Genomic DNA, 23,378 nt, shown 5'->3' on the forward strand with positions numbered 1-23,378 from the left:
TTCAGATGAAGAGAACCCCCTTCAACCAAGTGTTTCAGCCCTTAACTTCCTTACACTCTTAGGGGGCCGGGGCACACCCAGCAGGCTGCCAGGTGTTCCCCTGGTGGTTTTCCCATATTGTCCTTGGTCGGTCAGGTGGAAAGAGCCCACCTTCCAGATTAAGGCTGGGTCGGGATATGAAGCCAGGTCTCCTGGTTCACAGCCGACACCTCTACTTCTCCGCCAACTAGGTGGCTATGATAGTATAGGCTTATCAGGTATATTTATGCTAGCTGTCCAATCTTTGTCAGCTCTTTTTGCCCATATCAAACTCGATGCTTTCACTGCTGTTTCAGCGAGGTCTTTCAATGCTCTAGCTTTCTGCTGGGAGGACAGTCCTAATTTCTTGAGCAGTCCATATACCGATGAGCTGACTAACCCTCTTGCACCTACTTCCACCACAAACAGCCTGGCTGTGAATCCTTCCTGCCTAGCTGCTTGCATCATATTTTCATACTTAGCCACTTTGTACTTGTGGCTCTCCATCATCCTTGACTCACTGGGAACAGTCAGTTCAATGGTCTTTCTTTCTTTTGAAGGCAGGACAAGATCTGGTCGCATTCCTGTAGTTTTAATCATGTAGTATTTACCATGTCCTTTCAGATCGGTTGCTATTTCCCAATCATTAGTAATGTCTAGAAGGCTGCTGTCTGGCAGAGACTGAGGTCTTGCTTCTCTTGGACAGCCAGGTGTTCCTGCCTTCACGAAGCGGACTACAGGGATCTGACTCCGCTTTGTTTTCCTGTTTGCCCTACACCTTGCAACATCTACTGTCGCAGCAAGATGTTGGAGTACATTGTTATGTCTCCATGTATATCTTCCTTTTGCGAGGGCAACTTTGCATGCTGATAGGACATGATCCAGAGTCTGCGTACCTCCACAGAGAGGACATGCTGGATCTTCAGACTGGTACCACTTGGTCAGATTTGCTCCTGTAGGCAGTTGGTCATAGATTGATCTTATGAGGAAGCTGATGCGAAGGGGTGACATATGCCACAGATTTGACCATCCCATTGACCGTTGTAGGGCATGTTCCCATGAGCTCCACTGACCTTGCTGCCCCTGCTGTACGACTGTCTGTACTCGCAGTTCATCTTCTTGTTGCCTGATCTCAGACAGCACCAGGTTCCTCTTTTCTACAATGGAGGCCTTGGACCACCATATCCTTTCCTCTGCCTTGTAACCCACACCTTCTTTACTCGTCTGAGTAGCACCCATGATCTCTTTTAAGTGCAAACCTGCCTCAGCCGGTTCAACAGCAGCACCAGCTTTCCATTTCCTTCCAGTTCTCAGGGTTACATTGGAGGTCTTCACTGCATAATCTCCAGAGTTGCTCAACATCATCTGGAGTCTGCACTTGCCGATCTTGTATTCTCCTACCTTGGTTGTATCTATGAGTTTTCCACGCCTGATGGAAAGGCTTCTTGATTTACCAGGTTTGAACTTCATCTTTGACCATTCAACCAGGGTATCAAGTCGATCTAAGATGTCTTGACACTCCTGATTGAACTTTGCAAGGATACATAAAAGGAATATATAAAAGTTAATGATGAATATGTATTAAACTCATGACATTCCCTGGACAATGGCATCATGACAATTTATTATTCTTTTATCCAATAACTATATGCGGTCTGTCAGATGTCACTCTTCATTTTAGATTTATTTCAAATCCTGGCGGTAGCTGGTGGAAACGTAGCATCGGAGGTAAAATCTTCTCTGGAAGACAGCTTTTATAGAGAACATGATCAAGCCTATCGGCAAGCTTGGGATCGACTCGATTGCAGATATGGTAATCCCTTTATTGTACAGAGAGCTTTCAGAGTAACACTTAATGGATGGCCAAAGAGTGGTGGGAGGGAATTCATCAAATTAAGAGAATTCAGAGATTGCCTGCAAACCAGTAATAATGCTATGCCTCAAGTAAAAGGTCTGCAAGCTATGAATGACTGTGAGAAGAACCTCGAAATGCCACTTCCTTTCAAAGTGCGACCTCACCTCCTCGCCAATAAAATGCAACCTTTGGCAAGACTGAACATGAAGTGCTTCGAGCGGCTAGTTATGAACCACATCAAGGCTGCCCTCCCCCCCACCCATGACCCCTTCCAATTTGCATATCGGCCCAACCGCTCGACCGATGATGCCATCTCCACTGCTCTCCACACAGCGCTCACCCACCTGGAGACCAGAGACTCCTACGTCAGAATGCTGTTCATCGACTTCAGCTCAGCATTCAACACAATCATTCCCCAACAGCTTACCAATAAACTGAGCAAACTGGGGATCAGCACCTCCCTGTGCAACTGGCTGCTGGACTTCCTGACGGGGAGACCACAGGCAGTCAGAGTTGGCGACAACACTTCCAGCACCATCATGCTGAACACAGGGGCCCCCCAGGGGTGTGTGCTGAGCCCCCTCCTCTTCACTCTGCTCACGCACGACTGCTCACCATCATCACCCAGCTCCAACCTCTTCATAAAGTTTGCGGATGACACGACTGTGGTGGGCCTCATCAACAACGACGAGGAGACAGCCTACAGGGACGAGGTCAGCCGCCTGGCCACGTGGTGCAAGGACAACAATCTCCGTCTGAATGTGGAGAAGACGAAGGAGATTGTTGTGGACTTCAGGAGAGTGCGCCCCCAGCATGCTCCACTAACCATCGACGGTGCTGCAATGGAGAGAGTGAGCAGCACCAAGTTCCTGGGAGTGCACATATCCGATGACCTGTCCTGGAGCCACAACACGGCATCAATGGCCAAGAGAGCCCACCAGCGCCTGTACTTCCTCCGCAAGCTCAAAAGAGTTGGAGCCCCGACCCCCATCACGACCTCCTTCTACCGCGGTACCATACAGAGCATCCTGACCAGCTGTATCACTGTGTGGTACGGCGCCTGCACCGTGTCCTGCCGTAAGACTCTGCAGCGCATCGTGAGGACAGCTGAGAAGATCATCGGTGTCTCTCTCCCCCCCCTTCAGGACATCTACAACACCCGCCTCACCCGCAGAGCCATCCGGATCGCTGGCGATCCCACCCACCCCTCCCACAGCCTCTTCAGCCTGCTGCCATCGGGTCGGAGACTGCGGAGTCTCCGAGCCAAGACCAGCAGGCTCAAGGACAGTTTCTGCCACCAGGCAGTCCGGAGACTCAACTCCCTCCCAGCCCTGCCCAGCCTGCCCCTTCCCACTGCCACACTCACCGAACTCTGAGTACACGCTACATGCTGTACGATCATCCTGAACTCTATTTTTTTTGTTATTTCTCATTAGACAAGACCTCACTTCAACCCTTTCTAGTTGTTTGTTTTGCAATTACGACATTACGTCACTTTATGTACGTCACTTCCTCACTTTACATATGTCACTACCTCACTTTACATACGTCACTACCTCACTTTCCATACGACACTACCTCACTTTACATACAGAAATTACATGTATTGTCTGCTGTCAATTGTATGTCTTTTTTAGCCACGTTATAAGTGCCTTGCATGTCTTGCACGCTGGGTCCGAGAGGACATTAATTTCATCTGTGCTGTATGTCATGCATATTAGCATATTTGACAATAAAGCTGACTTTGACTTTGACTTTGACTTTGAACCAACTTAGAAAGACATTGGACAGAGAACGCGAGTGCAAAAGTAACCGTTTAGATAAGAAAATCAAAGTGAGGAACAAAGGGAGGGCACAAGCCTTCCATCGTTCAACGATCCATACATCAGGACAATGGCGAAATTACTGTTGATTATTTTGAAGTGCATAAGCCATTTTGTTTATGAATGTTATTTCAACAGTAATTTGGTGGGAGTGTAACTGGCGGGTATATTGTCATTGGTTGCCATGACAGCAAAAATATTTATTTGGACTTGTTCTGTAAAACTGTTTAACGTTTCTATGCGAACCTTTATATGTGTGTTTTTCTTAAAATCGTCTTCGATACTTTATTCATAATGTTTTGGCATTATCACTTCCGCTTCCGTGTTTCGATAAACGAGAGTAAGGTGAGAAAGACAGAATGAGACTAATGCTAGGAGAGAGACAGAAGCAGAGTACCTGCTCGAGAGAGAACAACAGTCTAAAGTTGACGTCAACATTTATCTACTTTCGGTTAATAAGGTGCACGCGGTACGTTATTAATTTGATTATTTACTGTATGTTTTTGTCGAACTTTTTGTAATGTTGTTGTTTTAATGTCCTTTCGTTTTCACGGTGTTCCAAGTGTTTCACAGTAAACGTTGTGACATCAGTACGAAGCGTCATCCTTGACCGGGGTAGGTACATGGCATAATGTTTAAAAACCCGTGATTCTAGTTGTGTGCAAGTTGCGTCCTTCACACATGTGATTCTACATCATAAACATTCTTCTCTTTTACTCTTAGCACTTTTTTGACATGCTAGCTTCGTTCCATTTTTTGACCGATTTTGACCGTAACTGTTTCTGTTTTGTGTTGCAGTGGAGGGCGGTCCATTCAGTGGCGCACCTGTCACGTGTCACAATCAGCGCTCTATTGAAGGACTTCCATGATGACAAATCAATGATTATTCACCATGCTCTTGACTGCAAGTGTGTGAATATTCTAGATGGCCCTTGTTCATGCCACATGTTTATCTTGCCATGTTTTTTTAATTAGCTCATAGTGAATTATCTTTGCTTTATTCTTTGGCTCGGTTTGTACTATAGGTGTTGTGGTTTCCTTGTCTTTTCATGAGAAGCAATTTCCAATTACGTTTGTCCTTTCCTTTAGCAAGCAATTTCCTTGATCCATGTGGATTATTTGGGATTGGAATAGTCTAAACTTTAACATATTCCAAAAAGGGGGGTGCTTCCATTGTTCTCCCAAAATTGAAGTTAATCACCTATAAACTTGTTACTCATTCCCGATGACATATACAACATTAGACATTAACATTGACCTAAACATTACTTGTTCCCCCACAACTGGGTGGCCAATCACAGCCACCAAGGCAACCCACCTCTGCGGTCTAAAACGAAATATAATTAAACCTTAGACTATAAACCATATTAGAGGCTATGGAGAGAAAGTCAAAGAGGCCAGACTGAGATGGTTTGGACATGTCCAGAGGAGAGAGAGTGACTATATCGGGAGAAGAATGCTGAGCCTTGAACTGCCAGGCAGGAGACCGAAAGGAAGACCGAAGAAGAGGTTTATGGATGTGGTCAAAGAGGACATGAAGGTAGCTGATGTGAGAGAAGAGCATGCACAAAACCGGGATAGATGGAGGACATTGATTCGCTGTGGCGATCCCTGAAGGGAAAAGCCGAAAGGAAAAGAAGAAGAAGAAGACTATAAACCTGGCTTACTGGAATGTTCGCACCCTCCTCGATGCACGAGACGGGATGGATATACCTCGAAGACGAACTGCCCTCATTGAACATGAGCTCAGGAGGTACAACATCCATATTGGGGCACTCAGTGAGACTCGGTTCTCAGGTGAGAACTCACTCATAGAAATTGGTGAGGGCTACACTGAAAGGGTTTCCCAGAGAATGAGCAAAGACTCCATGGAGTTGCCGCGGAAAATCCTACTGGACCCTCCGCACCCTGCCCACCACGTTTTCCAGCTACTCCCCTCAGGCAGGCGTTACCGATCCATGCACACCAAATCCGGCAGACATTTAAACAGCTTCTTCCCCCAAGACATTAACTCTCTAAACAGTAACCCAAATAGAACTGTATTGTGCCTCCATTTTTTGATGATACTAGTGCAGCGTGTTCTACCGCAGACAAATTCCTTGCGTGTTCTACATACTTGGCAATAAAGATGATTCTGATTCTGATTGCTGTGAAAAGCAGCTTACTTAGTAACATCCCTGATTCCCCCTCAAGGCATCAGTGAATGGCTCCTGAGTTGGCATATTCCCCTGGTGAAAGGTCGCTTCGTTACTCTAATTAGTGCCTATGCTCCCACCTTGGATGCTGATAACAATTTCAAAGATGCCTTCTATGATAAACTTCTGATGGGCGACTTCAATGCCCCAGTAGGTACTGATGCCAGGCTCTGGAAACAAGTAATTGGAAGGCATGGGACGAGGAAAATAAACAGCAACAGCATCTGACTCCTCACTCTGTGCTCTGAGCATCACCTGCTTGTAACCAACACCATCTTTCAGCTGAAAAAGAAGTACCTCACATCCTGGATGCACCCCAGGTCCAAACATTGGCCCTTACTGGACGACATCATCACAAGGCAACAAGTCCAAAATGACATCTGCATTACGCGGGCCATGCATAGGACTGAATGTTGGAATGATCATCGACTAATCAAGTCCAGCCTCAAGCTCAGAATTCAACCTCCTCATAAGAAACAGCAACCTCGAAGGTGTGTGACAACTCCACGGCCCTAGACTCCCCAGAATGTGTAGCCAGCCTGGACAAGGACAGTAGTAATGGTGACCATGATGTGGAGAGCAGGTGGGGAAAATTGAGGACAATTCATCAAACTGCCTCTGAGACCATCGGCTTTACACAGAAACAATGCCAAGACTGGTTCGATAACAGCTCAGCTGTCATCCAGGAGCTTCTGCAAGCCAAGCGCAAAGCCCAGACCACACTTCTCTCCAACCCTCACTCTCCACTTCTCCTCTCTTACTACAAGGCCATGCGTGGTGAAACACGGAAACAGCTGAGGATTATGGAAAACAAGTGGTGGCTCAGCAGGGCCCATGATGCTGCAAAATCCCTGCATGGTCCACAAAAACAACGTATTGTCCTAGTCAGATCTGCAGATGGTTCTGTGCTACTGAAGAACAATCAACGAATACTTGAGCGCTGGACAGAGCACTTTGACTCCCTGCTCAACCAAGTATACCCTTCAGACCCATCTGTCCTTGACTCCTTCCTAGAGCTTCCATCAGTTCTCTCCCTTATGAACCTCCTCAGTTCACAGAGGTCCTCTCTGCAATCCGGAGCCTTAAAAACAACAAAAGCCATGGTCCTGATGGACTTCCAGCTGAGGTTCTCAAGAATGGCGGTTACCTTCTAATATGGCAGCTATACCACCTCATCAGGTCAAACGGGACACTTCCTCAGGAATGGAAAGACAGCAACATTGTCACCATTTATAAAAGGAAGGGGGATAAGTCAGTTTTAGGCAACAGCCGTGGCATCTCCCTGCTCTCTGTTGCTGGCAAGATTCTTGAGAAAATAATGCTGTTCCGTCTTATATCGCACATTACCGAAGACATCCTCCCAGAGACACAATGCGGTTTCAGAAAGGTCCGAAGCACTTGGATTGCGTACTCATGCGTTCGAAAACAACCATTTAAGGGACAACAGACACCTCCTGACATAGTTGTGTCCATAATTTGTAAAATGGCTTCAAATGACTTTTACTCACCACATTTTACAAAGATTCCACCGCATATAGCTATATTTTTATAGTTTGAAATTCGTGCTGAATATAAGGGGGCTTGTTTTTGAGTTGATGAAGATGCCAGAAGTAACGAAGCGACAAAGGGATACACAGGAGATTTCAAGTGCATTTTTGTTACTTTTTTTAGTCTGAAAACACTGTGTTGAGCGTGAAATTAGAAAGAAAACTACATAAATAATGTGATGGCGAATCATTGTGTGGCAGTCAATTGTGGTAACATGCTTTCCTCTTCAGAACTATTTGAATCATATTCATAACTGGATGAGGAACAAGAAAGCATCTTCTCCGAATCTGAACTCTCTGAAGCCATTGTTTTGATTCTGGAGCAAGGCACTTTGTAGACCAGGATCGCAGGATTTGCTCTGAAGTTTCCCAATGTAACATCACGAACATGGCGGCAGAACTCCTGGATCTCTCCAAGTTGGAGATCGCCAGTGGCAGTTTTGGGCAACTTTAAGTAATTTTTATTGATGTTTTGCATTTGACTAAAAATATGAGCCTGCGTATTTTTGGTATTTTTGATGCTGTCAAAAGCTTTCTGATGTCAGTTAGGCACACCAAAAAATGGTGTCTGTTGTCCTTTAAGAATACCAACAAAAGTTGCAGTCTATCAGGCAGTGTGTGTGTGTCCACACTGCTATATGGCTCAGAAGCCTGGACTCTATATCGGTGCCATGTCAGATGATGCCTTGATGGATTCCACATTAGGTGCCAATGCATCAGAGGCATGACCTGGCAGGATCGTGTCCCACAAACTGACATCCTTCAAAGCACTTCCCTATCGAGGCCACACTAGCATCAAGGCAACTCTGGCGGGTTGGACATGTCTTCCGAATGCCTGGCTGCCGTTTGCCTTGACAGATGCTTTATGGACAACTCTTGTCAGCAAATAGGAAGCCTGGTGGTCCAAAGCAGCGATACAAAGACCAGCTTAAACAGAGTCTCAAGAGGTGCAACATCAAGCCCAGCAATCTGGAGTCTGCTGCAACTAACAGGCCACTCTGGCCAACCTTATGCCATGAAGGGGTGACACACCTGGAAGATCAACGCACCCAGTGGAGGATTAGTGCGGCGCCAGAAAATATACTTTTGTGCTGTTCCAGTGCCACCACGGCAACCTGATCCGGGCCTCACATGTCCTGAATGTGGCAGGATTTGTGGCTCCAGAATCGGGCTTAATAGTCACCTACAATGGCATCGTCGCCAGCAACGATAACCCCTTTCCAATACACCACAGGAGAAGGAAGCTGTAGTGGAGGATTGGTGCGGCGCCAGAAAATATAATTTTGTGCTATTCCAGTGCCGCCACGGCAACTTGATCCGGGCCTCACATGTCCTGAATGTGGCAGGATTTGTGGCTCCAGAATCGCGCTTAATAGTCACCGACAGTGGCATCGTCTGCAGCAACGATAACCCCTTTCCAATACACCACAAGAGAAGGAAGCTGCATCATCTTCCACTCCGATGGACTGCCAAGGAGGTTAACCCCACTCCCTCTATAATTTCCACATTATTGATAGACTCAAAATGACTTTAAACGGTTCAGCTTCTTGTCTGTAGACCAGTGGTGCAGCCATGTTGACCCAAACATTAGGTACACCCCAGATTTTTGTCTGCAGGGGGATTCTATGGATAGCCCACATTCATCATGGTTGATCATGATTACAAATAAAGAGAAACATCAAACTCTTTAAGCTGATGACCAATAAAGACTAATAAAGGTTTTCTTCTAATATCTTACTCCAGATTCTCAATAGGGCGGCCATATAGGCCAAAACATTACAAGTACAACCCGGAATCTTGTGAGCAGGCCTCCCTAGTAGGGCCGAGAAGACTTTGGATTCGCCTTGAACGTACTGTACGTGTATATGTGTGTGTTGCAACTTAGTCTTTTTGTCACTATGTCAGCAGGGGATATACTGGCGGTTCCCGACTCATGCCTTTCTGCTTCGACTGCCCTTTCTATTTAGCATTGATGAAAACAAAAACACGAGGCCATCATCGTTGTTCCAAAAAATAATCATAATACTTTTGCTTTATTTCCTCTTGAGCACAAGACTTTATCAAAAATAAAAATAAAAACATAACTTCTACACACAGGATCACAAATGGAGCCCAGCTACATTAACTCATTCACTGCCAGACATGTGCAAAGATGTGTTCACTCCGAAAGCGTGGCCGCAAAGCCTGCTTGGAATTGTGACTAAAATGCTTGCCACTCTCTCCTCCATTAAAACCCCGAAAAGAAGGCCTGCCTCCCCCGTATTCTTCGCGGGATGATCGGAAGCTGCTTTTTATTGGAGGAAAGTGCAACTGTTGCTCCCTTGCGGTAGGGAAAAACATTATCTCCAGTTCTGAAAGTCACACACATGATGGGATGGGACTTGATCTTTACTCTCCCGCAAAAGAAAACAAAACAAAAAAAAAGTGAAACCCGAACAAACTCAGGAATGGCGTTCCACAACATACAGTAAAGTCTCGTTATATCGATATTCAAGGGAGTCCGAAAAAATATCGATATAACCGGGACTATCGATATATCCGACCCTGTTTGCATGTAATTTTCTCCGTGCGTGCATAGAAATAGTATCGATATAACCGGGATTATCGATATATCCGATATCGATATAACGAGACTTTACTGTATTTTCAATTCCCCAATAAATGTGTGAATGGCAGCAAATGAGTTAAGATTGTAAAATAAATTTCCTTTAAGTAAAACGGTAATAAAATAAAACCCATTGACCCTTTTCAAAATGTAATTTCACAATGGTGAACAAATAGCTAAATATATAATTTAACCAAAGTTTTCCCATGGCTCTAACAGCGCGAAAACACGTATAAGGGTATCATTCAGTGAAGTCAGAGGATGGCCCCAATTTCTGGATTGCGTCGTTTTCGTAGCATGTGTATTCCATGGAGATCTATTTTGAAAATGTCACACTTTGATTGTGACGTTACTGTAACATGCGTAATGGAAGTTATCGCCAATGATGATTGGGATTTTGCCAGTAAGGAAGTTCTTGCATTGGCTTTTGAATTAATACAGCACAAACAATTTACAATACTGTGCTGTTAACTAAATGCTTTGGAGACATTTTTTCTTAAAATGCAAGAGGAAACTGGCCGTATTCAAAATGTCAGATAATTTAAGCATGGCAGGAACTATGGAATATCTCCAATGTCACCTTATTTTCAATTTGCTGATTTTCATACATTATGTCTTGTACGTCATGGCAGTGTAACGTATGGTGTAAGAAAAGCACGAATTTGGTTAACTGTCCCAAAGACATAACAAAAACAAAAGAAGGAGACCTATCTCGTTTTTCTATTCATGTACTTACTCCCAACATGTTCAGTCGTGAGCACGGTACTCTGACTAAAATCATTTTATTTCATTATTATTTTTAAAGACAATTTAATAAATACATGGACCTCCAAAGTAGACTCCACACTTCACTGACAATTTGAGTAATTTCTGGATCAACTATGCGAGTTGAATTAACATTCACATTGTGATAGACCTTTTAAATGAATGTCTATGGAATTCACCTGCCTCAAGAAAACTCCATGACCCAGGAATTAGGGTCACCCCAAAACATCATTGAATCATACCTCATTGGTATTGCGCACAAAATTCCGTTGCATATGGTGCATGTGTCACAAGTCTGGAAGGGAGAATGAGTGTACCTTGAATGTGTACAAGGCAGATATGTTGAAAATAAATAAATAACCACCGTAAAAAAAAAAAAAAAAAAAAAAAAAAAATAATAATAATAATAATAGTACACTTTATTTTTAATCGCCTTTCACATCTCTCAAGGACAGGAGAATATGGCGCTTGACTGAAGAAAAAAAACCTTTAGCTTTGCTTACCTACTGATCCCTGATGCACACCTGCTTTATGCTGCTTGTGAATAAAGGTAGGGTGGAATTCCTGAGCAATAACCTAAATGAAAGAAGAATAAACAATAATCAATCTTACATTAATTGAGACCTAATTGAATGTGCACTTACCTTTGGTGTGAGGAACCTTTGGATTCTGCAAGATAGGAAAGGTTTGTCTAGTATGGTGCGGACTGAAGGTCTTTCTCTGGGGTTGTGTTTAAAAAGTTGTGCCAAAAGGGAACGCAGTTCTTGCGAGTATTGAAGAGACACTGGATGATATGAGCCACGGATGATCTTCAGGACAAGGTTCTTCATATTTCCAGCCTCAAACTGAGCAGATGCAGATTCAAAACTTTGTAAAATATTCACAAGCATAATGTATACCCTTGTTCCCCCTCACATGCTGCCTTTGTGCAATATACTGTACTGCATATGCGGATATACAAAACGATTGGTAACCTTCTGTCCATGAAAAAAAACACAAAGTAGTCACAACAAAATGTGACAAAAGCAATAAGTGAAAAAAAATATTGTGAAAATCGGTTATTGCTTTTGAAACGTGGTTTATCTGAATTCAGTCCAATATGGCGGTCAAGTAGGCCGCTGTCGGCAAGTAATAATACCATGACGCCATGACGCTTGGTAAATCTCAAATAAGATTTAAAATTCTCATATGTCATAAATAAGATATGTATTGTACGCAAGGAGGAAACTGTGCTTGGGGGTTGCACCTTTTCTGCAGCACTGAGAATGAGACAATGAGAAAAAAGGAGCGTCAGCACAAAGCGCCGATGCGTATGTGGAACTGGAAGTCGCGGCTTGGAATTCAAGCAGATTTATTTTCTGTATTTGTATGTCAATGAAATTTTGCTTTGGCGCAGTTTTATTTGAAAAATGTTTGCTCGTGAGAAATTCATGACCCCATGTAACTCAATGGCTAAGGGTGACTTTGGTTCCTCACGCACCAAGTCAAATAAAAGATGAAGAGGTTATATCAATCCATAACAAGGAAGATTTATAACGTTGGGGATGGAGGGTCAATGTGGAAATACTAAACACACTTTGGAAACAAAATGTGGAAGTGGAAGTGGATAGGATGTAATATTTGTAGATTAAGAGTGGACACCCCAGTGGTCAAACTCATCGTGTATCAGCCTCACAGTGCAGAAGTACAGGGTTTGATTCTGGCTGCGGCCTCCCTGCATGTTCTCTCTGTGCTGTGTGGGTTTGCTCCAGGTACTGCGATTTCCTCCCACATTCCAAAAAGGTTAGGTTGGTAGAAAATTGTCCCTTGGTGGGTGTGAGCGTGTATGGTTGTTCGTCTCTGTGTGGGGTGTGGTTGGCTGGCAACCGGTTCAGGGTGTGCTCCGCCTACTGCACAAAGACAGCTCGGATGGCCTCTAGCACACCCCACAACCATTGTGAGAATTCGCTGATCTGAAGATGGATAGTTGGATGGATGGATGAATTCATTGCAATGAATCTATGGAATGTGGGACGGCAAAGAGTTAGGTACCATGTAAAATTGCATTATGTTTCTCTATCTTAGTAGAGTGAGTAAAGTTAGATACTAATTGAAGGTTTCATCAGATTAATCAGAGTCAGATACTGTACAAGCATACATTGCATGTATTTATTTATCACACGTCTTTGCTACGTGCATTATTGCCCATGCCATTATTGCGACTTGACACCATTTAAATCGGCAAACTGACTGATTTTAAGTCTGTAAGAACATACCTTTGTCAAATATGCCCCTTTAGTCAGTTACATTATTGTCAGGCAACACTGTACCATAATTTTTGGCTAAGCCCGGTTTTCATTAGTTTTTTTTAAACAATTTTGTTTAACCCAAGTTTCAAAAGCAAGGCACTGTTTTTCAGATTATAGTTATTTCTGTGACCACTGTAGGTTTTTGTGTCATTGACAGAGGTAGTACCAATTTTGTCCATGTACAAATACATATTAACTCTGCCAGAATACTTACGGCATGCTTCAGGGTGCACATTTCATATAGGACGCAGCCCAAAGCCCAAATATCACTATCAATGTGGGAAAAAAAGAGAGAGGGGATAAGGATGACACAAAGTCCTAGAAACAAATATAGGGAACCGTATTTTCTGGTGTATAAGGCGCAGGCCTTCATTTTCTTCAAAAGGTGACTAGGGATATATAAAACGTAATCCCAGCCTCAACTGTAGTACCTCATAATGTGGTGTGCTTTATGGAAAAGGTTTGAAAATACACCATTCATTGGGGGTACACCCTATGGTCCGGTGCGCCTTTTACACTAGAAAATACGGTAGGTTGATAAGCGTTCAGTAAATGTAGCAAATTGAAATTGCCATGTCTTCCATTCTTGCTGATTTTATGGAAAAAAAGGGGAGATCTGCCTAAATGACGCTCGTGTTACATAACCCAAATACATCCCAAATACAGACTCACTGACCTGCTAAACCATAATGCCAACCACAGCAGTCATTCCTCTCATTCAGTCTTCCGCAACTACAGTCAAATTGTCAGTGAAGTGTATCTGAACAGGTACAAAACCTGAACTTCACTGCTTCCCTATTCTACTTGCGCTCACTTCCCCAACACACCGACACAGATCTAGAAATCATTTCCCCAACACTTCACCACTATAGATCTAAAGTTCTCGAAATAATTGACTATGTTTGCATGAAGTAAATAATCGGCTTAGCATCAAAATTCTTGTTTCTGAAACATTCCGGATAACTCCTTTACATGTGTGAGCCGACAAAATTCCTCCATCCATCCATCCATCCATCTTCTGCCGCTTATCCGGGGTCGGGTCGCGGGGCAGCAGCTTCAGTAGGGAAGCCCAGATTTCCCTCTCCCCAGCCACTTCTTCTAGCTCGTCCTGGCGGATCCCGAGGCGTTCCCATGCCAGCTGGGAGACATAGTCTCTCCAGCGTGTTCTGGGTCGAACCCGGGGTCTCCTGCCAGTGGGGCATGCCCGGAACACCTCACGAGGGAGGCGTCCCGGGGGCATCCTAATCAGATGCCCGAGCCACCTCATCTGGCTCCTCTCGATGTGGAGGAGAAGCGGCTCGACTCTGAGCCCCTCCCGGATGACCGATCTTCTCACCTTATCTCTAAGGGAGAGCCCGGACACCCGACGGAGAAAGCTCATTTCGGCCGCTTGCATCCGGGATCTCGTTCTTACGGACACAACCCATAGCTCGTGACCATAGATGAGGGTTGGGACGTAGATCGACCGGTAGATTGAGAGCTTTGCTTTTTGGCTCAGCTCCTTCTTCACCACGAGAGATCGGTACAAAGTCCGCATCACGGCAGACGCCGCACCGATCCGCCTGTCGACCTCTCGATCCCTTACACCCTCACTCGTGAACAAGACACCCAGATACTTAAACTCCTCCACTTGAGGCAAAATCTCCTCAAAATTCCTCTCATATAGAATTATGATCAATTGGAATATTCTGATCTAAGCAGGTGATGTATCAATACCATGATGCAAATCGATGACATTTGCATTTGTTACCTTCTCTCGACAGTATCACATTACATTCATATTTACCGCAGGTAAAAAGCAGTTATTTCCTCCATACTCCATCAACGTGGTTTTGTGCCATCTCAGTTTCGCCATGTTGATTTACAAACTCAATTCTACTCAAGTTGGGAAATTGTGTTAAACAGAATACAACGACTTTCAAATCATATACAACATATATTTAATTGAATAGGCTACAAAGACAAGATGGGCAGCATATTGGTCGACTGATTAGCCAGTCTAACCAATCATAGTTTGCGAAAACTGACGTTTTTTGATGCGACAGGGCCCGCAGAACTTATTGTGAAGGCGTCCAGGTAGATTTCTGTCCCTGGTAACAAATGGTGGCTGAAATGTGATTAGTTAAATGCATAAATATGAAAACACACATCTGGAAGCAGCACAAGAGGGGAAACATTTGATGAAAAGGTTTCTTCAGCCGTCATCTGTACTTCTTGGAAGGTGTCGGACGTTTCGCTTCTCATGCAAGAGGCTTTGTCAGCGCACTAAAATTTTACTGATAGCTCTGTCCATGTATATAATCCCAAAAGTAAGTATTGGTTAGTGTGCGTGGCCTTCCCCATGACTTGTGTTTTTAGCACTCTGTCCTCTTTTATAATTACTTTGCAATCCAAAAAGGCTAATTGGTTCTCCTTAATGTCCTCACGAGTAAATTTAATATTTATGTCCACAAAGTTGAGGTGATCTTTGTAGGATTGAACTTCTGTCGTACAACCATATGTGTGCAATTATACAGAATGTTTCTAAGTGCTTTAAAATGTCAGCTGCTGTGGACCATCGCTCAATGACAATTGTTCAACTACTGTATGTACAGAGCTGGAGGTAAAAAATCCCTGTGGTAATATTGTTCTACAAGGGGCAATTAGTATGGCATTAGAGCAAGTGAGCCCCCGAGGATCAGAATCAGAATCAGAATCAGAATACCTTTATTCGTCCCGCAATGGGGAAATTTGCAGTCCACAGCAGCAATTGAAGAGGGATGGGGTTGGGGTGGGAGTGAAAGGATAGAAAACAAGATATTCTAAGCATAACAAAATAAAATAAAATAAATAAAAATAAATAAATAAAAATAAAATAAAATCGCCAAAAGTGAACCATTTGGGTGGAAGGCCTCATTGCTTCGATAAGGCCTCATATTCCCATCTCTAGTTTTCTAATAATTTGGAGAGGAGTTAACAACTCAAACAAAAGTGAAAACCTTATCTTGAATGAATTATAGTTCAATGTTAAAGAAAAAAATCTGTGACTGTGACTGACAAAAATGAATAAATACTCAAAGGAGGTCCGTTACCTTTTGTTGTTGTACGGTTTATTTTCACAGATCTCTGGTGAAAGGTAATAAGGGGTTCCAATGCATGTTCTTGCAAGTTCTACCGAGCTGAAAAAAAGAAAAGATAAAGAGCCTTTGAAATGCTTGAAATGATTTCCAAATAACATTTTAACTTTCCTTGATGGCACTGAATGTATACCTGTTCAGCACCCTTGCAATTCCAAAGTCCCCAAGTTGCACAGTGCCATCTTTTGTCAAAAATATGTTCTAGAAAAAGACAGTACGAATACAATTATAATATTTAGTAGCATCAACGAAGAAAGCGAAAAGTTCAGAGAAAAAGATGGCACCTGTGACTTGATGTCCCTATGAAGGATTTTTCTATCATGGATGTGCTTGAGTGCTAAGCAAATCTGCACAAACCAATCAAAGATCTATAGGGAAAGAACTTTTAAGGATCAATGTATTCAAAGTGATATATTTAATCATCTGTTTTGCTTCACATTTTGCACATGTTAATGTGGAATAACAATTGATCTGTCCTGAAGATTCATGAGCAGTATTCATATTTTGTAACTTACTTGCTCCTCTGTGAAAAGTATTCCTCTCTGAGAATTAATCTTCTTAAAGAGATCTCCACCCTCACAGTAGTCCATCACAATATACAAACAGCCCCCCTCTATAATGTTAAATGTCAGGTGAATAAATATTAAATAATAATTGTAATTTATGACACAATCATTTCACATTAACAGCTAATTGTAGCATACCTTCAAAAGACTCCTTGTACTGGACAATATTTGGATGACTCATATTTGCAAGAACTGCAACTTCTTTCCGAGATTCTTGTCTCTCTTTCGCTGACATCTGGTAATACATAATATAGATCAATATTCAAGCTGTAAAGTGTAATAATAATAAAAACAATAATACATTTCATTTATAAGCGCCTTTCAAAACTCTCAAGGACACTTTACAGTCACAGAATATTTTTCTGTATATTAACATTTAACTTGGTAACCTGATGAATATCATTTCTTACCCCGGATATGCTGACCTCCTTGATGACATATTGGTGCCCATCGTTTTTGGCTTTGACAAGGACAGCCTTTCCAAATGAACCCTCCCCAATTTGTTTTACTTTATCATACTTGTCCATGTTAATGGAGAAAGTGGCATGTCATAGGTCTGCAAAAAAACGAAGTAAATTGTGAAGTTAGGTACGGTTTCCAAAGGCATCGTCAAGAAGGAAAATTGTGTGGTTCAGTGCTGCTAATCTGAATTTTGGTCAGGTTTTGCTCTGCAAACAAAACAATGACTTCTCTAAAATACAAATGAAAGATGTCAAGTGATAGCAAGACAGCTACGAGTAAGCAGACGAAGATGGAGGAAACAACAGCAGAAGAACGCAAGAAAAAAACATGTAAAATGTACATCTGTTAAACGGGGTTACAAGGTAGTTGTGCGAATCATGTCTGTCTTACCATTAACTATTCTATCGAGCTGACATCGCCTCTGTTGTTCTACTGCAACGCTTGAATTCTCCCCTGCGGCGATTAAAAAACTTCGTTCTTATTGGCCGCGGTCAAATTTGGCGATATACTACTGGCACACATGACTGTCCGTCATATTTGAAGGTAAATAACACATTGGTTCCCACCCACACAACATGGCGGTTTTTGTCAACACTCTCCATAGCAACCAAAGGCCATATTGGGAAGCTCGTGTGCACATTTCCAATACGTGGCAACCAAATAATACCGGCGCTGCCCGCTGGGCTCCGTCAAGTGGGGGACCGTTTGACCTCCAAGAACATGCTTTTTTTTTGAATGTTTGTACTGTTGTAGAATAAAGTGAAATTACAACTACACTACGTTAGGGGGCAGTGATACATTGGCAGATTACACAGGGATACGAAGATGTGATATGCGTGACGGGATCAGTATGTGTTCTGCCCTGTCGCCCTTATATCGTATTTTCCAACTCGGTATAGGCAAAACTACGCCCACTTAAAAAACAACTCAGGGTTGATAGGGAGAATCAAACATTCACGTGACAATCGGGCATGTGTGCGTTTACGTGTGTTGGTTAACACGTCAGATACTGGTGGGGCATTCCATGACCTGGCAGATTTGAGCGAACACTTGGTCAGGTGACCTCTCGGCATCAATCTACAAAATAAAACGTCATATCAGAAGTCACTTAGATATTATATTAATAATACATTTCATTTGTGCCTGTTCTGTAGCCGCAGAGGGACATATGTCTTCTTGTGCCGGTCCCAAGCCCGGATAAATACAGGGGGTTGTGTCAGGAAGGACATCCGACGTAAAAGCGTGGCCAAAACAAACATGCGAATCAAACCTCTAAAAATGGAGGACACTGATTTGCTGTGGTGACCCCTTGAGGGGAAAAGCCGAAAGGAAAAGAAGAAGACACGGGGAGCATTCGGAGAGAGGCTGTGAGAGACGGAGAAAAAGAGAGAAACAAATGTCTCCGGAGTCATGAGAGCTCAGAGGAATAAATATGATGAAACCCATATAGTGCTTGGCTTCACCTCGCTGTGACCAAGGCGGAACACGAGAATAGACCGCAGTGCTTGCCGTTTCTAAAAACGTTGGCAGTAGTGATGTGTCGTTCCCGAACGACCCGCTTCTTCCTAACAAAGAGCTGGAAATTGGAGCCGATTTTTTTGTCCTCCCTTTTTTGTATTCCCCGCCCCCAGTCTTCGGTTAAAGCTGCACATGATTGGTCGATATCCGTGGTAGGGGAGGGAGGGGAGAATTACAGACACACGCAGCAGTGACGAGAAAGGGGGAGGGGGACGTCGACAGGCGGACAAATGTTATCACAGTATGCTGTTATTATGATTCAATTATTGTATTTTTTACTTGTTGGTATGATAGCATTATTAATATCAAAAGAAAATCAGTGACAGCTGCTCATCAGACCAGAGTAACCACAGGAAAATGAAAGTTAGTGGATGCTCTCTGTGCACTTATAAAACAAGCCATATAAATAACAATATTTGATGTACACGAGTAATTCGTTTTTCACATAATTTTACATGATATTTGGAAGTTAGTTAATTTAAGCAAAACAAAAGACAAAACAAAAAACAAACAAAGAAACTGAGGAGCCATTAGGGAGCCCAAGAACCGAATCTTTTTAGAGAGGCCAGCTAAAAGAACTGGCTCTCTGAAAAGAGCCGGAATTCCCATCACTAGTTGGCAGTGGAGAGCAGAGCAGTAAAATACATTAACGCGTCACTTGATGACATTACGCCCAATCCCGGTGATAACCTGTTTGGGGTTTTTTTTTTCAGCGGAATATTGCGAACAATCATCCCGCTTTGTGAATGCAACTTGTGGCCATTAATCCAGACACCATCTTTGATTAAAAAGTAATCACAAATTATTTTACATATTTTTGTTTTGTAGGTTTTGTTTAATGTTGTCATCCTGAGTTAATGTTAGTGATCGGTTTGAATGCATTATTATTTATTGATTTTCTGTAGTTTTTTTTTCAGTATCATATCATTTGATAAGGATTTACTTTGGTACTTTTGAACCTACAGTAAACACACCCCCTGCTGTAAGCCTGCTGGGTGAGAGGCATGGTCCTTGTGTCCGCCACACAGCCCCCCAGCTCCATGAACACCCAGAAGTACAATCAAAATGAAAACTTCACAGGGGGCTTTACCAGCCTGTCACAGCGACTACGCAGTCCATCTTTCGGTGGCGCAAGTGAACTTAGTGGGGGAACGACACTCAACACTGGCATGAGGTGATATCGGATGACGTGCCAAAACGCGTGTCCGAGGACGACAGAAAAGCGCGAGCAATATCTTCAGAGGTCGTAGAAGACAGGGCAACTGCTTCTGGCCATCTAGTGGTCCGATCGACCATAATATCCGAATATAATATATAAGTACAGTAAAGTCTCGTTATATCGATATTCAAGGGAGTCCGAAAAAATATCGATATAACCGGGACTATCGATATATCCGACCCTGTTTGCATGTAATTTTCTCCGTGCGTGCATACAAATAGTATCGATATAACCGGGACTATCGATATATCCGATATCGATATAACGAGACTTTACTGTACATCAAAATTTCCAAATATAAGGTATACCACATTATAAGCCGCTACAGTAGAGGCTTGGGCTACACACTACTTCTTCTGTGTCATGATCTGGTTGGCGACCAACGGGTGGCGCTGTCGGCCCGACCTGCACCTGCACAGGTGCTGGTCGTCCCGTTCCTTGGCGGACTGCCACGTTCGGATTGGCGACCAATGGGTAGCGCTGTCAGCCCTGCCTGCTGCCTCGCAGGTGCTGGTCGTTGCCAATCTGTGACACTCAAAAGGCCACCCGGCACGACCATTCGGTGTCGGGTAATTGTTGAACGCATTGTATGCTGTTGTATGCAATTGTATGCATTGTGTGCGGTGCATGTGTTTGTTTAATATTGGTGGACTTTTAATCTTGGTTTTCTTTTGATACTTTATATGTTTTTCCATTCAGAAGATTTTGATGTTTTAGATTTTGTTCCTGCTGACTTTATTTTAATACAATTTGTGAAATACAACCTGCTGCTTTCTCCTGCCTGCTTATTTAGGATCCACAACCATCACCACCTCGCAAACCGCGACAAAAAAAAAGACCCACGCAAGATGGTCGAGTCAGTTACCGTCCGACAGCGTGACCCGCAGTGCAGCTTTAAGCAACAGGTGAAAACGTTTGCAAAACCCGTTAGCCTGTTTATTGCATTCCATACCTGCCCACTCAAGGACTGCACCATGGCCGACCAGAGCTCGGACACAAACTGGGGGCCCGTCTATAAGGTGCAGGTGAACTTAGTCGGGCAGGCGGCCAAGGTGAGACACGAGTGGGGGAACGACACTCAACACTGGCATGAGGTGATATCGGATGGCATGCCGAAACGCGTGTCCGAGGATGACAGAAAAGCGCGGGCAATATCTTCAGAGGTCGTAGAAGACCGGGCAACTGCTTCTGGCCAGCTAGTGGTCCGATCGACCATAATGAGGAGATTTGTGCAACCCTGGGAAGGAAGCAGGAGCCCGACCAGATCCACATGGATGTGATCAAATCTCCTGGCCAAAATTGGAAATGTTTCAAGGTTCGCCTGGGTGTGCCTGAGAACTTTGGCGCGCTTACATTCCACGCATGCAGCTGCCCACCTGTTGACATCCCTTCGTAAACCGGGCCAGACAAACTGGCCCCAAGCAGCTTGACTGACGCCTGAACGCCAGGGTGTGAGAGGGAAGGAATTGAATAAAAAAATTTGCAACGCCGTTCCAGTAGAACCACGGGACAAGTGCGACCCGTAGACACATCACACAGAAGATCGGGTCCCCCTTCACGCATTGCTACCTCCTCAAGCTTAAGGGGCGTCCATGCCGTCATGACTTTGTGGATGTCCGAATCCTCATATTGGCCAGTGGTCATTTCTGAAAAATCAACCCCGACTTAGACTGGACATATACAGTAAAGTCTCGTTATATCGATATTCAAGGGAGTCCGAAAAAATATCGATATAACCGGGACTATCGATATATCCGACCCTGTTTGCATGTAATTTTCTCCGTGCGTGCATACAAATAGTATCGATATAACCGGGACTATCGATATATCCGATATCGATATAACGAGACTTTACTGTAGTTGCATGTGATAAGCAATTTACCCACTAAGCTGCGCGTGTGCGCAATCGCGCACAGCTTGCACATACTCAGCACATACTCAGCACACAAGAACATCTATGCAGCGCACATTTTGCAATGTAACTCAATGATTGACAGGTGTCCAGCCAATAATGGCGAACAATTTACGTACGTGACGCAGCCAATCGGAGCAGAACGGTGCGAATGTGCCCTGCCCATATGCGCCGTGATACTTGTGGTGTGATTGTTGACAAGATCAGTGGCGCTGGGCGAGGACGTCAGCAGGAGGCGCCAAGGACCAGCAGGGGTAGTGACTGGGAAGAAGCACGGCATTGGAGGCGAAATAAAGAGTTACCCACGTTAACGCACAGCTGGACTCACGTGTGCCTTATTTGACAACACGACATGGTGTCAGAAGTCCTGTAGTTGACGTGGTGTGCGCGAAGAGGATATTTTGGAAACGCGGCGGAGAGAAAAAGGCAACATGAGCGACGTAGAGGATGGAACATCGGCACGGGCTAATGGAGCCATGGCGCGAGGTGCACAGCAGGCTGCGGGACCAGTCGTCACCGCGGGGCCGTGCGCCACGTTCAACATCCAGCCGCCAGAACCCTTTGACTTCTCAAAACCGCAGGAGTGGGAAAAATGGATCAGGAGATTTGAAATATTTCGCCTGGCAAGTAACCTTAAAGCGAGTTCTGAAGAAAATCAAGTAAACACACTTATTTACTGCATGGGTGACGAGGCTGATGATATTTTACGCGGGTTGAATCTGACGGAGGTTCAACGGTGCACGTATCAAGAAGTGCGGAGGGGACTCCAAGACTTCTTCGTTGTGAAGAAAAATGTCATCTTTGAGCGTGCAATATTCAACATGCGCTATCAAAAGGAAGGGGAGAGTGTGGATTCGTTTGTCACTGCACTGTATGCCCTGGCAGAGCATTGTAGCTATGGGACGCTACGCAATGAACTGATCAGAGACAGAATTGTAGTCGGACTACGGGACAAGGGATTGTCCGAACGATTGCAGTTGGATGCGGATCTGACCCTTGAAAAAGCCATAAGAATAGCACGGCAAAGTGAGGAGGTGAAGAGGCAACAGCCTTATCTGCGGGGGGACACCAACTCAGAGGCAAGTGGCGCCGAATCTGTTGACAGAGTGTTCAAAAGCAAATTAAAGACGGCTAAAAACTCACCCAACTATGCCAATAGCCAGACAAACAAGCCCCACAGTACTCACTTTAGAAAGGAAAGGGGGGCACAGTCAGTGTGCCAGAAATGCGGCAGCTCTCCTTCTCATCCAAAATTTGATTGTCCGGCCCATGAGGTGAAATGTCATGCTTGCGGGCGGAAGGGACATTTTCAGCGCGTATGTAAATTCAAATCGACGCATGAAATTACAGGAGATGAGGAAGACGAGGGGGAGGAAGCAGTTCTCCTTGGCAGTGTTGTGACAGACCGTGATCCGTGGATGGTCAAGATCGACATAAATCAGCGCAGTGTGATGTTTAAAATCGATACTGGCGCCGACGTCACTGTTCT

General features: G+C 44.0%; 1 protein-coding gene across 7 annotated transcripts in view; it reads right to left on the minus strand.

Moving 5' to 3' along the window:
* The window catches only part of nek1 (NIMA-related kinase 1), a 53,089-nt gene extending 35,379 nt beyond the window's left edge, over positions 1–17,710 (minus strand). For all 7 annotated transcript variants that reach the window (XM_089000560.1, XM_089000561.1, XM_089000559.1 and 4 more), the window contains exons 1-10: positions 17,631–17,710; positions 17,189–17,334; positions 16,917–17,013; positions 16,728–16,825; positions 16,497–16,580; positions 16,346–16,413; positions 16,168–16,254; positions 13,311–13,365; positions 11,453–11,653; positions 11,312–11,384 (exon numbers count right to left, since the gene is read on the minus strand). In XM_089000560.1, coding sequence (XP_088856686.1) covers positions 11,312–11,384; positions 11,453–11,653; positions 13,311–13,365; positions 16,168–16,254; positions 16,346–16,413; positions 16,497–16,580; positions 16,728–16,825; positions 16,917–17,013; positions 17,189–17,305 — 880 coding nt within the window. In that variant the 5' untranslated portion in view covers positions 17,306–17,334; positions 17,631–17,710. The remainder of the gene's footprint in view (positions 1–11,311; positions 11,385–11,452; positions 11,654–13,310; positions 13,366–16,167; positions 16,255–16,345; positions 16,414–16,496; positions 16,581–16,727; positions 16,826–16,916; positions 17,014–17,188; positions 17,335–17,630) is intronic.
* Positions 17,711–23,378: the final 5,668 nt, after the last annotated feature.

This window comes from Hippocampus bargibanti, linkage group LG07 (assembly GCF_051943395.1).
Source record: "Hippocampus bargibanti isolate YZ-2025 linkage group LG07, ASM5194339v1, whole genome shotgun sequence".
In the NCBI taxonomy this organism is placed as follows: Eukaryota; Metazoa; Chordata; class Actinopteri; order Syngnathiformes; family Syngnathidae; genus Hippocampus; species Hippocampus bargibanti.